Source organism: Diadema antillarum, unplaced genomic scaffold, assembly GCF_040938485.1.
Source record: "Diadema antillarum isolate AM-2024a unplaced genomic scaffold, OU_Dant_1.0 seq00000550_RagTag, whole genome shotgun sequence".
NCBI lineage: Eukaryota > Metazoa > Echinodermata > Echinoidea > Diadematoida > Diadematidae > Diadema > Diadema antillarum.
This window is the reverse complement of record NW_027271495.1, coordinates 411,913-427,500: the sequence shown is the minus strand read 5'-3', so window position 1 is coordinate 427,500 and position 15,588 is coordinate 411,913. Positions and strand designations below refer to the sequence as shown.

At 36.4% G+C, this 15,588-nt stretch overlaps 1 protein-coding gene across 1 annotated transcript in view; it reads left to right on the top strand.

Annotated features, from left to right (window-relative positions):
• Positions 1 to 15,588, top strand: part of LOC139734872 (leucine-rich repeat-containing protein 71-like) — a 121,540-nt gene that overhangs the window by 89,554 nt on the left and 16,398 nt on the right. The window contains exons 14-17 of the mRNA XM_071645653.1: positions 2,932 to 2,940; positions 3,855 to 3,921; positions 9,548 to 9,571; positions 12,538 to 12,567. Of these exons, the coding sequence (XP_071501754.1) occupies positions 2,932 to 2,940; positions 3,855 to 3,921; positions 9,548 to 9,571; positions 12,538 to 12,567 (130 nt within the window). The remainder of the gene's footprint in view (positions 1 to 2,931; positions 2,941 to 3,854; positions 3,922 to 9,547; positions 9,572 to 12,537; positions 12,568 to 15,588) is intronic.

Here is a 15,588-nt window from a genome sequence, read left to right as displayed (position 1 = left end):
GCGCTTCGCGTTTTTGCCAATGGCCTTTCAGTGTCAGACATAAATCATCTTTCTGCCTCTGCTCGCCAACAAGGAGATATAAGCTACTTCTTGCAGTTCTTGTTGTTTTTCGATGTACTGTATTGCATTGCTTGCCATGTGATTAAATGCTTTGCTAGAGCAACACCGCAAGCTTATTTCTTGCTTTACAATCTGCAGCTTGGTCATCTTTCTGCCAAAGAAAGCATTTTACTACTTTAACATCAAAAAGTAATTTGCTCTTTGTCTGGTGTTGATTAAACCTTGTTAATCATTTCACATTGCAACAAAGCAACAACAACAACAACAAAAGAAAAAGAAAAAAAGGCAAAGCCCCAAAAGCAGTTAACGTTGTTGAGTGTGCAATTACTGTATTTGATACATTACATGTATGTGCAATTGGAAGTGGCTGTTGAAGGGCAGGTGGTGATGTGTTATGTATATTGAATACTTCAAAGAATATTCATTTTAACAGGGTGCTACATAAGCACTTGCCCAATTGCCTGGGGGCAAGTAAAAATCAAAGTTGGACAAGTGTTTTGGAACAATGAGAAAAAATGCTTGCCCAGTTTTGAAGCCACTTTTTTTTTTCAGTTTTCCCCCCTACAAACCCATGAAGTCAACCATACAGAAGCCCGAAGTTCACGACTGTTCAGTGCGCAATGCATTTTAATTCATTTCGGCAACTTTCCAACAAGTATAATAAGAAGAAGTCTCAATGCAATGCAACATCGACATTTCATTGAACCAAGTTTGTTTATACCTCAATGTGTTTAAGTGTGCAAACCAACATCTGCTGTTTATCCAGATGATTGTGTTTTATCAAGCCCTTGACATACAAGTGATTTTATATATCATTTCTTTTATCTTTTGTACTTTCTTTTTGGGCAAGTGAAATTCACTTAAGACAAATATTCTGCAGCAATATGAAAATCTACTTGCCCAAGTGGGCAAGTGGTTTTAAAAAAAAATATTTTGTAGCACCTTGTATTGTAGATTTCAAGGTAAATTTGTATTAAAGAGAAGGTAATCGTTTCACACAAGCTACTGATAGTAGTAGCTCCTCTTCCCCCCCCCCCCCCTGAAGTATACTCCCCCTGTTTTTGAAGTACTGGATAATTTTCTTTTTGTTGTGTGTTAACTGTTAATAGTTATTTTGAAGGATGATGTTCTTTATTCCAAAGTTTCATCTGTCAGAAAATGAAATAAGGTTTGCTATTTTGAAGGTTTATAGATCCAAAAATGAAATAAGATTCCTTATTCCTCAGTTTAATTAATCCAAAAATGGAAGAAGATTTCATTTGTTAATCTGAAAATGTACTTTGGAATTATGAACTTCATTTTGTCTATTGAATGACAAGCCTTCAGAATAATGAACTGCTATTCATCTTCAAATAGACATACGTTTTGAATAATGAACTGTCAGATATTGATAACCTTCGGAGTGATGAACCTTAATTTCATATACCTTTTTTTTATTAACGCACCTTTGTGATAATGAAAATTCAGAATAACAACCGTTTTTTTAATTTTTGGATTAACGTACCTTCAGAAAAAAAAGAAAAAAAAAAAACAACTCCAGGATAACAAACTGTAACCATCTTGAAGGCTATGTCAGAAAAGTTTTTCCGAAATCACTTTGAAATCAGCCATGAAGAAAAGAAAAGTGGATATGTGCAGTTCATGACAATTCATGAAAACTAAAAGTAGAGCAGTCTAATGCAAAACTCATTAAAACTGGAGACACATGACAACTCCAGCTATTGCAGGTTGCTCCTGGGATGCTATGATCACTAGCAAAGAAGCCATCAGTGCTAATGTATTTTTGGTCTGATGTTGCTCACACGATTTATTAATCTATTTTTTTTTTTTGTATTCAATATGATCTTGTTCAAAGCATAACTTGCTTGTCAGAAAAAGAAGGACAGTTTTTGGTTTTTTTTTTCTGATTCATTCTGAATTGCGGCTTGCTAATCATGAAAAGTTGCAAATTAATGTCGGTTCACACAATACATGCCCAGCCATGTAGTTGCAATCACTATTCATTTTACAGCCATTTAATACTGCTTTTTGAAGTATAAATATTGTGTGTTTTTTTCTATACCATTTCATGGTGCTTTGAAGTGCTTTGCAAAATGATTGCAAGATGCCCAATGTATACACAGCCAGCCCTGGTGTGATTATTGTTGTTGGCTTTTTTTAATTAACTAGATGAAAGGGGCAAGTGCAGTTGAGACTGGCAGAGATACACCTTATTGTGCCTCAAACATGCCAACATAGACCAATATATGTATTAGTCATTAACACATGAAACTTTTAACATTAAGTACATGGTGAACCTAGAGAACTAATTTAATCCTCATTGCAAACAGCTGAATGTTCAACAAATGGCGTGTAGGAATGCAATTCCCGGTTGTAACCCATGGCGGATGCCCTGTTCCTGCGGTCGCCATCATGTGATTTCATTTTGGCTAATTGGAATTCATCATTCACTAATCCACTCAAAACTTGTTCTGATTATGCTTCTGTGATTTGATATGAAGCAAACTGGCATGAATATCAGTGATTTCCAAATGCCCACCTCAATCATGAAATCCATGTTTATTGTATAATCAAGGTACATACAACCATATGAAGCAATTTGCGTCTGTTATAGACAAATAATCTATAAAATCAGAAATGATGATCGTGGAATAGTAAAAGGACAAAATATAATATGTGTGGGAGCAAGCAATTTTGGCCTAACATCACTTTACACCTTATACATGTACTCATCCTACTTTGCGAATTCTGCTGCATTTAGAGTATAAGCCTGCGCTTTCCTGATTTAGACCTGATTTGGACGTTGACATTGTCTCCACATATTTTTGTTTATCCCAAAAGCTTGACAGCTGTTTCTGAAATTGTTAAAAGTCATATGCTGCCCAGCAGTATGGTGAGAAAATTGACTCGAAATGGAAAAGAGAAAAACAGAGACAGAGAAAAAGACAGATAGAGAGACACAGAGAGAGAGAGAGAGAGAGAGAGAGAGAGAGAGAGAGAGAGAGAGAGATGTCAAAAATATAATGATATATTTTTGGACCAAGAACTTGGAGAAATTTGATAATTTTTTTAAACGGTTCAAACATGTGTTTCGTTGACATGTTAGGACCATTTCCTGGCTGTTCCAAACTGCTTTTTGTTGGTGATGGTTGTCCATTGCTTGGAGTGGTAAAGATATTGCAAGTATTCAGTGTCCACTTGAGAATATATCCATATGAAAGGAATACCATACACAGCTGGATAGAGCGTGAGAGAGAGAGAGAGAGAGAGTTCATATCTGCCTGAGATGACGGTCACTGCCCGCCATCTGCCCTCGTCTGGTGGTGATATTTCCCAGAAAAACTTTCTTTCATTTAGAAAAAAACAAAACAAGCAAACAGAACTTTTATATGAAGTTTTTTTTATAGGTGTTTTTTTTTTTTTGCTATTTTCATCAATTATATGAAATTCTCTAAGAAAATCAAATGAAAAAACAAAAAAGACCTGGCTTTCTCATACTGATCTGACAATCTAACAGCATCATGAAAGATGACATATCACATGCGTAATCCTAGTATCTGCGAGCTGGCATTACGGAAACAGCCATTATCTAGTGAAAGGCATCCAATCGGCAAGGGAATGAAAGTGGGTGTTGCAATTTCCAAGCTTGTAAAGTGCACCAAATGATGACAAAATTCATGATGCAAAGTGTAATTGCTAGTCATTGCTCCTCATTGAATGGCTTGTTATAAGGTTAAAAGTCTTATACTTGCATTTGTTTTCCTTTATTTTTTTTTTCCTTTCCGATGAAATAGGATAGCAAGAAAGAGAAAGAGGAGACACAGAAAGGAGGAACGAAGAAGGATGACAAATGGAAGAAAGGTAAAATACAACTTTTGTTAAAAAACTTTGTATTGCTGCAAAGGTTTGATCTTAAAGTGAGGAAAGTTTTTAAAAGCTTTTATTTGCATCACACAGGCATTTCTGCTTTAGTGGGAGTCCCCTTATCGTCTGTCCACCCACGGGAACTATAACAATGAGTACGATGCTACTTTGACAGACTTTATGAGGGAGAAGCTCCCGACAAATGCCCACATTAAGAAGTGATATTATCTGATGGACTTGCTCCACCAAATCTGAAAGCTTATGGAGGGTTGAGCTGGGGCTCATTTTTATTTCACGGGGACAGCTTCTAGGCATGTAATAATATATTAAAGCACATATTAATGGCTTTCGGATAATGCATGAGGCGGCGAACGTGGAGAGAAAAGGGGAAAATCCTAATCTCCTCCGTAGAATGTCACTTTGGTTCTCGGTCAAAGATTCTTGAGACGCGATCATGCCTCAGAGCAAGGGGGATGCTGAAATTAATCTTGTGGTTCTTCAAAGTGCCTTCTACAATACAACATGTCTCAGTTTTGTTGTTTATTACGTGGCTATTTAGTTATTCTGTCCGTTCAATCAGGAATTATTCTGGGAAAAGAAAATGGCAGTGCGAGCTTTGCTATATTCATTTCAAATGAAAACAAAAAAGGGGGCAGTTGGTGATAGCCATTTTCGATTCTTACAGGTGTAGCAGCCACTATTTGGAAATGCAAAGTTGTGTAAACATTAAAAATGATAGCAATCATTTGTGCCAGAAGGGGTGTTACACATCAAGACATTTGCAATCATGCAAACAGCTCAGAGAATGTCTGAAGTAGGATTTACAGAAAGTTTTCCATTTGCATTTAGTTCCTTTCTAGTTCCCACGCACGCAGTGTACTTGTGTATGGCTGTCGCATCTATAGCGACTGTGGGAAACACTGAATCTTGTGCTGCCTTCGGAGATGGCAACGTGCCAGTGACATAAAAATCTCAAATTTAACTCATCCTCAATGATTATGCATGTAGCAATTTGTTACTGGTGTCATTTGACGGAGGTGGCCATTGCAAGCAGGTTTGACCTAGGTTCGGCTTCTATTGTCTTCCTTTTTGGAGCACAGTATGTAATCTGCTGTTTGCAATATGACAGTGACGCAATATATCTGTTAGACAATGCATTGTTTTTGTCGGGTTTAATTTTTCAACACAATGCATTGCTGTTATTTTTTTTTTTTGAAGTTTTGCATGAGTTGTTTAGACAGTATGTTGCTCTACTGGAATTTGTTTTGAGGATTATGTTATTTAACATTTTACTACCATTTCTTTTCCTTCGTTTTAGCTGCTCATCTTGCGCAATTTTTGCCTTACAAATACTGTGAATTGGGCAAAAATGATGTGCTTTTTTCCCCTTGCAGAGAAAGCTTATGAATTTCTGCCAGCAAAATTATGCATTTTGCCTCATCTAGTCAGGAGATTAGCCAAACCATGTCACATGACCTGCTCCAGAAGTTAAGAAAATCACCATAAAACGATTGTGATGTGTTCTTTGCATGCTGCCAGCGTGACCTTAAAGAATGTGTGCGACATGCGGTTTTTAACTTCTGTTTTGAATATTCATAAAGTAACATTTAGATGCATAGCATGCTTGTCATGTTGAGTTTTCCCCAGACAGAATTATTGTACATTTTATATTTTACACACTTGTCATTGGTAAGAGCTTCTAAGTGTGTATAAATCTCAATTGCTTCCAATCCACTCTTGGATCAAGAGAATCCTTTGTGCAACCATTTTTAATACCTTAAATGTCTTGACATTTGGATAATATGTCTTGCTTGTAAATACTTTGTTTTTTAAATAGACCCATTTTTGCTTTTGCCAAGCAGGTGGATTTGTTATCAAAGATCTTACTGGTTTGACATAAATGTTTTAAATCTAAATCTTAAGTGTATTGTGTAGAGTGTCTGTATTTGCTGATATTACTTTTTGTTGTATATTTTGTGAAGTAATTGTATTTTTTGGTTGTTATGAGGAACATTCGTACATTGATGTCCCATCTTGTATGATATTATTACATCATCCAATATCTGTCAAATTTCATGTGGGAAGGAAATGTGTCTGGATAATATGTCTATGAACCTGTGGTGATGTCTTTTCAATCGCATTATGGATAGTGTGAAGTTTGTTTGAATTTGTTTATATATTGACATCTCATTCCAAATATAAGAATTGATTTGTTTGATCTAGTTCGTGTTTTCATCAAAGTAATTCAAACATTCTAGATGAAGAATTTGTTTAACTGTAATATTCACAATTATGTGAGTTAGCGATTGACCAAACAATGTAATGTGTTCATGCTTCAACAGGGTACCAGATATAGTTTGTCTGTTTTGTAATAGCCTATGAGTTCAATGTACACAAATTTCTGTATGCTTTGAGTATAGTGTTAAGTTATATAAGAAAAAGACCTTTTTCTTCCTTTTTTTCACTGTTTTCCTTGAAATTGTAATTCTTGGTAATATTGACCACATTATATTCTTGTCATACACATAGAGTCAAACCTGTCTTATCAGCCGTGAATACACTAGCTTTTATGTTCGTTGCATAAATTCCGCCAAAACCTATTAAAGAAAAAACAACAACAAGAAGCAAACAGAAAGAAGGCTATTAGAAAACTTAAAATGAAGTTACAAGTGGTAAAGGGAAAAAAAATCCCCATATTTTAGCTGCTCGTGGAAAAATTATTATTATTATTTTTTTTTTAAAAGAATAGCATGCAGTTTTAAATGCTATTATACAATGCAAGTGTTGAAATTCAAAATAGCCCCCTACCTGTCTATAGTGGCCACTTGTGTTGTTTCCCATGGGTGGCTACTTTTGACAGGTTTGACTGTATGTGCATTTCACAGAATCTGTGAGGTATACAGTAATGTAACATGGCTGAATATTCCTGTCAGGGACCTTATGATGCAAGACAAAAGTACTAAACATTGCCTTTAAGCATAATATCATTATCATGAAAATCTTCTATTCATTATTAGATCTCATAATTTGGCAAGCTACTGAAAATCATTATTTTTTTTTTTTTGTCACAAGACATTACGGTGGTAAACAGAATACTCGCCGAGCTAGGGTGACATTCTTTTTATTCCTATTTAATATTACTGAATACACCGAAGATGAATATCTTATAACAGTTGCAAGAAATGCACCACACTTTTCTGTTTTCACTTCTGTAAAACCTTTTCATTTCTTTCTTCATTAGTCTCTCTTTAGCTGTACTGCACTTTGTATGTCTGAAGAAAAAAATGAAATCATGGTGGAGAAATTGTTTTTAAAAAAAAGCACTCTATCTTTATAGCAAGACTCTTAACCCATTGAGGACGGACTGATTTTGCTACAACACACATTTTTCATAGACACCTGCCCGAGAATACTCGGGACTCGTCCTCAACGGGTTAAAGTGCCATTCTAGCTTTCACATATCTACTTCTTTAAAGAGATTGAATGCAGCAATATTAGTAGAACTCATCGGCAGAGTTTATCAAAGGAAAATCAGACAATTCGTTCAGAAGTTATGAATTCTTTAAATTTTGGTGCAACTATCGCTTAGTGAGAAGACCACAACACTTCAAGTATGGCTGATACACAGACTGTAAAGAAAATATAAAGAAGTTGAACAAGCGCTCACTTTTTCTGGCATAATGAAAGAGCACTTGACTTACCTGTCTCAGAAAGCGGGGGGAATAATATTAGGCACAAAAAAAAAAATCGTTGTATTGGCTTAACCCGCCCGACCGTGAACTTTTCAGAAAAAAAAAGAGGAAATACATCGTTTTTAACGAGAGAGGGCGCGATACAGGTTTGCGAATTATCAAAAACAACAACAGCTGGTGTCGGAAAATGGCCACGCAGTACAGCGTGTCGGCGACCGGCAAGTCCGGTTCGAAGATTTTATTTAATATTATTCGGAGAATCGATTTGTCTGTGGCGCTGGGTGATTTAGCCCAGGAATTTGTTCGTTCGTATTTTGACCGGTATGTCGTGACGGCTTTTAAACCAGTGATATAACAAACTTTGGATGCAACAGACCCTCTCTATCGAATGGGGTTTTGTTAAATATGAGTTTTACACTTAAAATACAGGTAGCAAAAAAAAAAAAAAAAAAAAATCCGCCCGCCCGACCCTATTTGAAAATCTCATGTTACGCCAATACAACATATATATATATTTTTTTTTGGGGGGGGGGGCCTTACCCTTAACATATGTCAGGAAGAAAACAAGGGAATGTGTACTTTTCAAAAAAAAAAGAAAAGAAAAAAGAGGAATTCTCTTTGCATTTTCTCTATATCGTGGCACATACAGTATGTGACGTCATGAACTATAGAACAAGGTAGTCTGCACAAAAACTTTAAGAATTCATAACTTTTCAACTGATCATCTGACTTCCATGAAACTTCGCTGATGTGTTCTAGTATTAATGTTGCTGCGTTCACTCAGTCTGCATGTTTATTTGGGTTTCATTCTCTCAGACCTACCGTCTCAAACTTCCATTGCAAATGCTTGCAAGTAGATTTCCCCACTGTAATGACCGAGTAGAGCAGACAACTTTACATAAATTTGTTTATTTGAAAAACCACATCAGGCCAAGCTTCTTGGTAAATTTGTATGGGTGCTACAAAACAGACTTGTAAATGTGCTAATTGAATTGTATACTACTGTAGGTGATAACAAATTCCAATTCACACATCAATAAGCTTCCCAATTTCAAATATTTCAGAACTCTAGCCAGTCCTCATGATTTTTAGTGTCAAAGCAGTTTGATGAGACAATGTGATATATAGGCCTACTGACAATCTAAGGCAGCCTTTTCACATTTTTGGCATTTGCCCTTTTATTATTTTTTATTTATATTTATCTTATTATTTCTTTTAGGGGGAGGGGAGGGTTACTGTGGTATGTCAATCTAAAATATCCCTCAGCTCTGCAAACAGCCAGTGAGATAGTAGTGGCACCCAGTGACTGTGGATCATACAGGGCTTTGTGTGAACTGGTTTTGTTGTGAGACTGACAGCTATCTGTTTTTAGAATTATTATTGTATAGAAAGCGTTGACAGAAAGAGAGAGATATAGGTTAGTGCACCATTCTCTTTCACGCCCTCACGTGAAAAAGGAGCATTCAGATTTGTTGCCTTTTCGCAATGCATGATATTTGTCCATTTATGCTTTTAGATATCACACCCACTGAAAGAAAAAATCTTAAAAGTCGTCGTTACGCTTCTTAGCTACAGGAAAATTAGATGAGGCACATTTCTTTCATTTTGTTCAATGTGTTTTACTTATCATTGTCTTTAAAACTTTTGGTTTTATAACAGTTAATAAATCTTCCAACAAGGCTTATCATACACGTATATGGTTGCAAGTGCTTTTACAGTGTATATGCACTAATGCTTGCAAATGAATAAAAGATAAGAAATAAAAATCTCCTGTTTGGTCAAGCAAATTTCCATCCAAGAATCTCAGCACTAATCTTGGTAACTATGCATGTACACCTTTCTTTTCCAGATTTCTCCGTGCATGAAGTCAAGTGCAAGTTCTTATTCATTTTTTGTCATTTTGTTTTGCTTCCTCCCTTTATCCTGTGTAGCTGGCTTTAAAATGTCATTAACTGGTAGGATATAGCTGTACCTTTCATTTTTCTCATTTCGTAGCTGTCAAGTATTGATAGTAAATTGGCTTCCAGCACTTCCACAGCAATCCAGCATTTCATAGCTCTGCACTTTTGTTCTGTTTGTACTTTCATTTATGTTCTTTTTTTTTATTTTGTTGCCTGTCTCAACTACTGCACATTTTGCCATTATACTCATTTTGTCTACTTATTCTGTCAATTTGTTTCGGCAGAGCTTGTTTCTTCACACCTTATCACCTCATGAAGGATAGATCCACTGTTAAAATTCACACCGTTACCATCCAGCCATGGATGAGTATTATGCCCAGCACGCTGTGATTTTCATAATCTGCAAAAGCTATTTCTAACCCTCACTTAAGTGCAGTTCAGGTCTGTGCATCTATGAGATTTCCAACAAAGTCATTAGATCGATGTGATCAGACATACAAGAGTTTCCTTCACTGACAAAAAGCGGCATTAGGTGCTATTCACATTGCCGATAAAACTACTGCCACGACCGCACCATAGGAGGTACATGGCACTCACCATCATCTACACGTATTCACTCGCCTACCACTGCTTCAATTTCACTTGCAATATCACATGACTTGTCAGTATTTTGGAGCTGTGTGAGTTTTTGATCATACAAGGTTAATGCTGCATAATTCAGATGGGCCAAATGTGTGTTGTAATTGAGCTCATGAAGTTGGAGAGCAGTTGCCTTATTACAAAAAAAGAAGAAGAAAAAACTTGCCACAAATAAAACTGAAAACCAAGAACCACACAACCATCACAAAAATACTCAATTCCACAAAAATAACCAAAATTTCCATTTTCAGCCTCCCACACCAGAATTCCCTCGTAGCATATCTATGCCAGGCAAGAACAGAAGAAAAAGGAAAAATATCAGTATGCAAGAATACTGATTAAAGAAAAGAAGGATTGAGTTTGAAGATACAAAGCTTCGGCCTTTTCCAAAGCAATGCCTCAATTTGGTGAATATCTCATCCAAATTACTTTTCCCAAAGGCAGGTTTAAATCCTCTGTGATTATTTCTCTCTTTCTTTTCTTCTTCTTCTTTTTCTTTGCTTGCAAGATATACAACCTCATTTCCTGTGAGCTATAGAATTAGCATCAGTTGCAAAGATCGCAATTAAAGAACTAAAAAGCTGTGCAAAGATTTTACTCCTTGTTTTTTAGCATGGCTTCAAAAAAAAAATGCAGACTTTGATATAGAATGTAAATTTCCTCTAGTGAAGCCAGTTTACAAAAATGCACTTTTATCAGCAGTTTTACCATACAACTATTAAAAATCAACGACACAATAGGGAAATGCTGACATCATAAGAACTGTGTGATGTACCACAAAAAAAAAGACTGTACAATATAAACCTGTTGTGGCCATCTAGATATCTTGTCAACCACATAGCAATTACGCTTGAATGAATCAGTTGGGATCTTACAACTGTAGCAATTCCTTTATAATCCTGTTGTCAAAACTGTGCCCTCACTCAATCATCCATAAGTGGTTTGACTCCACCCAATTGTTGTCAACAGCACTCAGGCGACGGCGTGCCTGTGCAGCTCCATTTTGTTATCCACGACATATGTTTTTTAAAGCATCCATATTCATCCCACTAATCTTGTATCCAGAGTATATACCTCCCAATTGGCACCTTCAGCAGATCCCGCATTGCTTTACCCTAGATGGGATTGGCCGACTGACTCTCGCATACCAGTAGCCGCAGATCAGGAGCAAGCGTCGGTATTACAAGCTCCATCAATAAGTATCCCCATGTGGACCATCTCAGCAGAGTAGATCCAAGTGTGAACTGTTGTGAGGGAATCACTTAATGTGCTTGCTTGTTTTATTCATGCAGCATAATCTTAGTGAAAAAAGTACTGCAGTATGGCCAGTGATTGAGGGCGCATCATTTTATCTATGAATGACAAACATGTTTTATTGTTTCTTCTTTCTTTTTCTTTTCGTTTTCTTTTTCTTTTCTTTTTCTTTTTTTTTTGGGGGGGTGCATGGTATTGTGCCATTGCAGTATGAATGTCTTTTTGATGTAATGAATATATGACTCTAGTTGTAAAAGTAATGTACCATCTTATTTCCACAAAGTGGCTTTTTACAATGCCGACTTCAAGGTTGTGTCCATGTACTGTACTTTTGATTTTTGGCAATAACCTTGCTTGTCTCTGAAATACATGTACATCTCTTACTACTGACATTGATATGCAAATGCATTACCTCATGATACATGTATGTGTACGTATCTATCTGTATGTACAAACGTGTAATATATTCAGTGTATACAATCGTGGTAATGGAGTTATATTTGACTCGGTATCTGTTTAATGCATGATCAGGTGTTGATTTAGGATGATATGATTTGTAGTAATCCTCAGCTTACAATTAGGGACAGTCAAGTGGAATCAAGCAGTAACTGCAAGTGAAATCCTATATGGCATGCAGTCTAGATCAGGTTTTTAAAGGCAAAGGAACTTATGTAATAGCGATCAGGGGGGCATTTCATGAAGCATTTTGTCCGACAAATATGTCAAACAAATTTGCTCTCCGCTGATCAGATGCAAGGATTTCAGTATGCTCTAACAGTTCGTCAGAAAAAAGATATCTGACAAAATGCTTCATGAAATGCCCCTCAGGTATTTAAAGGCAAAGGAACATATAGTGCCGGATTTGCTTTAGCTGTTCAAACTCTCTTTCAGCAAGCTCTCACGTGCTGTACAGTACTTCTGCTCAAAATACATTGTGTGCTTGCCCAAAGTAGACCTCGCATTCATTTTAGCTCATTGTATCAAGAATTTTTTTTTGCTGTATGTTCGTTTATCATGACCATGCTTGCATGAATGTATTCATATTTCACCTTGACCCTATCGCTTTTTCAAAAGTTTGTTTTTTCATAAACGCCATAAATGTCTGCATTTATTGTCATCCCCCAAAGGTGGCGGCCGTGCTACAGCAGTTATGATAGGTATGCGACTATCAAATAGTCTCTTGAGAGACTTCTTGTCTCTCTCTCTCTCTCTCTCTCTCTTCTTTTCTTGGGTCAGTAGGATTAACTAATATAATTTCTTGTTACCTTCTTTTCCTGTCCAAATGTAACATCTATAAAAGGAAGGAGACATAAATAAGATTCAAGCAAAGATGGCTCCACCTCCTCCGAGAGAGGAGTTGAATCCTCTCCTTCGTTACTTTCCTCTCCCCCGGGGGATGCTGTCTGCGTTTCACCACACCAACCTCACTTCTGTGGCATATCTGTGTGAAAACAAGGCAATATTTCCGGAGAGGCACCGGGCAATGTTTTAGAGATGTTAGTTTTTGCATGGCACGCCCTGTGGGAGAACAGATTTAAAGTCACATTGTCTTCTCTCCCTCTCTCCCTCTCTCTCTCTCCATCTCTCTCTCGCTGTCTGTTTCTCCTGTGGTTCACATCCATTTTTCTTTTATCCAATGACGGCATCGTGCCTCCATAATTCTTCAAGCAAACACTCCTTATTTCTGCTCCACTGCGCAGTGTTTTTGTCTTCTTCTCGTCTCTAGTTGTATAAGCGCATTTTAGTATGCGTGAGCAGCTTCTTCCTTCAATTCTAGTACATACACTGTATATCTTCTTATTTTTTTCCTTTCAGTTTCTTTCATCGGTGCATGTGACTATGATTTTTTTGCCCCACCTAATACCGGAGATGAATAATGCTGTCCTGCGCACTCCCTATCAGAAGCAAAAGACAATCATATGTGACAGTGCACCTCAAAACGAACATAAAGTCGCACACACTGATTTTGCGTGAGGACTGAAAATAAGTGAAGTGGGTCAACCTAGCCGAACTTGACTTTTTCATATTTTCTGAAAGAGAGGGTCTTCTTTTACATCATGCTAAAATTTGGTATCATAAAACGGGAAGAAAAGTGTGTTTTTTAGCAGTTTATCTCCAACATTTTTGGCAGAATAGTGAGATTAGGTGTGTCTTTAGAATCCCTTTTTCATTTCTGAAAAACCTTGTCCACACTCTTCACTTTCAACTCTAATAACTTTTGAAAAGATAGTGCTACTGCTTTGAAAGTTGGCATTAATTATGGACAGAATGTGTTAATGAGGCATGCTTAATTTCAGTTTAATCTGATAATCCCTTCATTGTTGTTACTCCAGTGGTTTACTTCCTGTTTTTTGTCCCATTCATCACACAGCCAGCACGGTTTGGTAGAGATTAAGCGCTTGAATAGACACTGTACTTCAGAGCCTCTTTTCTCAGTTTACACTTTTCCTGAGTTTGTGCTTTCTTTCCAATATTTAGATAGGTTAGGAGAGTCCATTTGATTTGGTTTATACATCATTTTAAAGCTTAAAGTCTGCTCTTTCAGAATATGGTCTTAACTAAAAATTCATGTCTGGCGACTTTTTGTTTGTTTTGAGGTGCAGGGTCACATATTAGAAGCAGTTATAACGGTTTAATGCAGCACAAATTCCATGGAGTTCACAATACGCTTTTGCTTCACCACTGGTGTTCAAAGGAGTAGTGCTTTAGCAATGAACATTTTAGAAAATTTGTAACCACACCTTTCGCTACTAACACTTGTCCATATCACTGTGTATGAACTGTCAAACTGATGACTATGTCAGCCACTAAATTCCCTGCTGAAATTTAAACAAACTTTTATTCCAGAAATTTCTTTGAAGTTTTCCCAAAAATGTCACTCAGTTCTTGACCTGTTCACTGTTGCAAGCCACTTTCTGTGACTTTAAACAGGTCAAGCAAAGTCCTGAATTTGAATCTTCTTCAAACTTAGAAGAAGAATCAAGGAGCAGTGATTCATAAATAATGCCAATTACATGCAATTATGTAGATGTAGATTTATGAAGAATTACAGATCAATATGTTGCAACTCATATGTAGTGCCTTTCTGTCTTGTCATGATAAATACTCCTTTACAAATTTTTTCAGGATCACCACCAACATTTTTCATTTTGTTCCTGAGCCAATTCTGATATTCCATGCAAAAATAGCTAAATGAAAAAACAAATGAATAGATAAAATCATTCAGGAAGTTGGTTCATGATTTTTGACATAAAGATGCTAATCCAACATTTGACAGACTAACAGGCAGACCAATACCAGCTAAAAACATAATATCTGTGGCTGGTATAAAAATCTGACCAGGCAGAAATAAAGGAAAAGCAAAGGAAGGAGTTGGGAATTTACCATGTTTTAAGCAAAATGATATGAGTCACAATCACATATGCAAATAAGACAAGTCAGTGATTGCATCATATGGTCACTGTCATTGGTTCGTGCATATATTCTGGGGGGGGGGGGTGTTTTGTTTTGGGGTTTTTTAGGAGCTGTGACTATGCTCCCCTTTTCAAAGTCATTCTCACTGGATTCTTGCAACTATAACATAACATTGTGTGGGGGATATTATTTGCTTGAATTTTATGTCAAAACAGTCTTTAAAAAAGATGTATTTAAAACTGTTGTGCATGCGAATGGAAGACTTACAGTTAGTTCATGACATCACTTTCTCTAATTTGCATATTTGGCTTGGACTTTATATGTTAAAAAAAAAACAATTTTGAAATTCTGCGATCATCACATTGTTTGTCTGATTTTAGTGACACTGTCACTGCGATGTTTGTTTTGAGGGTTTTTCTCTTTTTCTTTTTTTTTTCATAGATTTGTTAGGATTAGCTTGAACTTGAAATTGTAGATTCTAACAGTAATAAATTGTAATATATATCCCTCTGTGTTGGTGTGATAGAGTTTATATGCTTCATGACAGCTGTAAGGATAAACAATTAATACTGTTGACTAGATCCCATTTTTCTCTTGCCTGAAAATCTTCCTATCTTCATTGCTAATTTTGTCATTAACAGTTATAGATAGACTGAGATGTGTCACTATGCATTGTCCGATATGAACATATCCAGCATCTATGTAAATGGAGAGAAGCAGTGTGTAATGTATGCACTGAAGGGGGTTTCAAGCTTATGTGTATA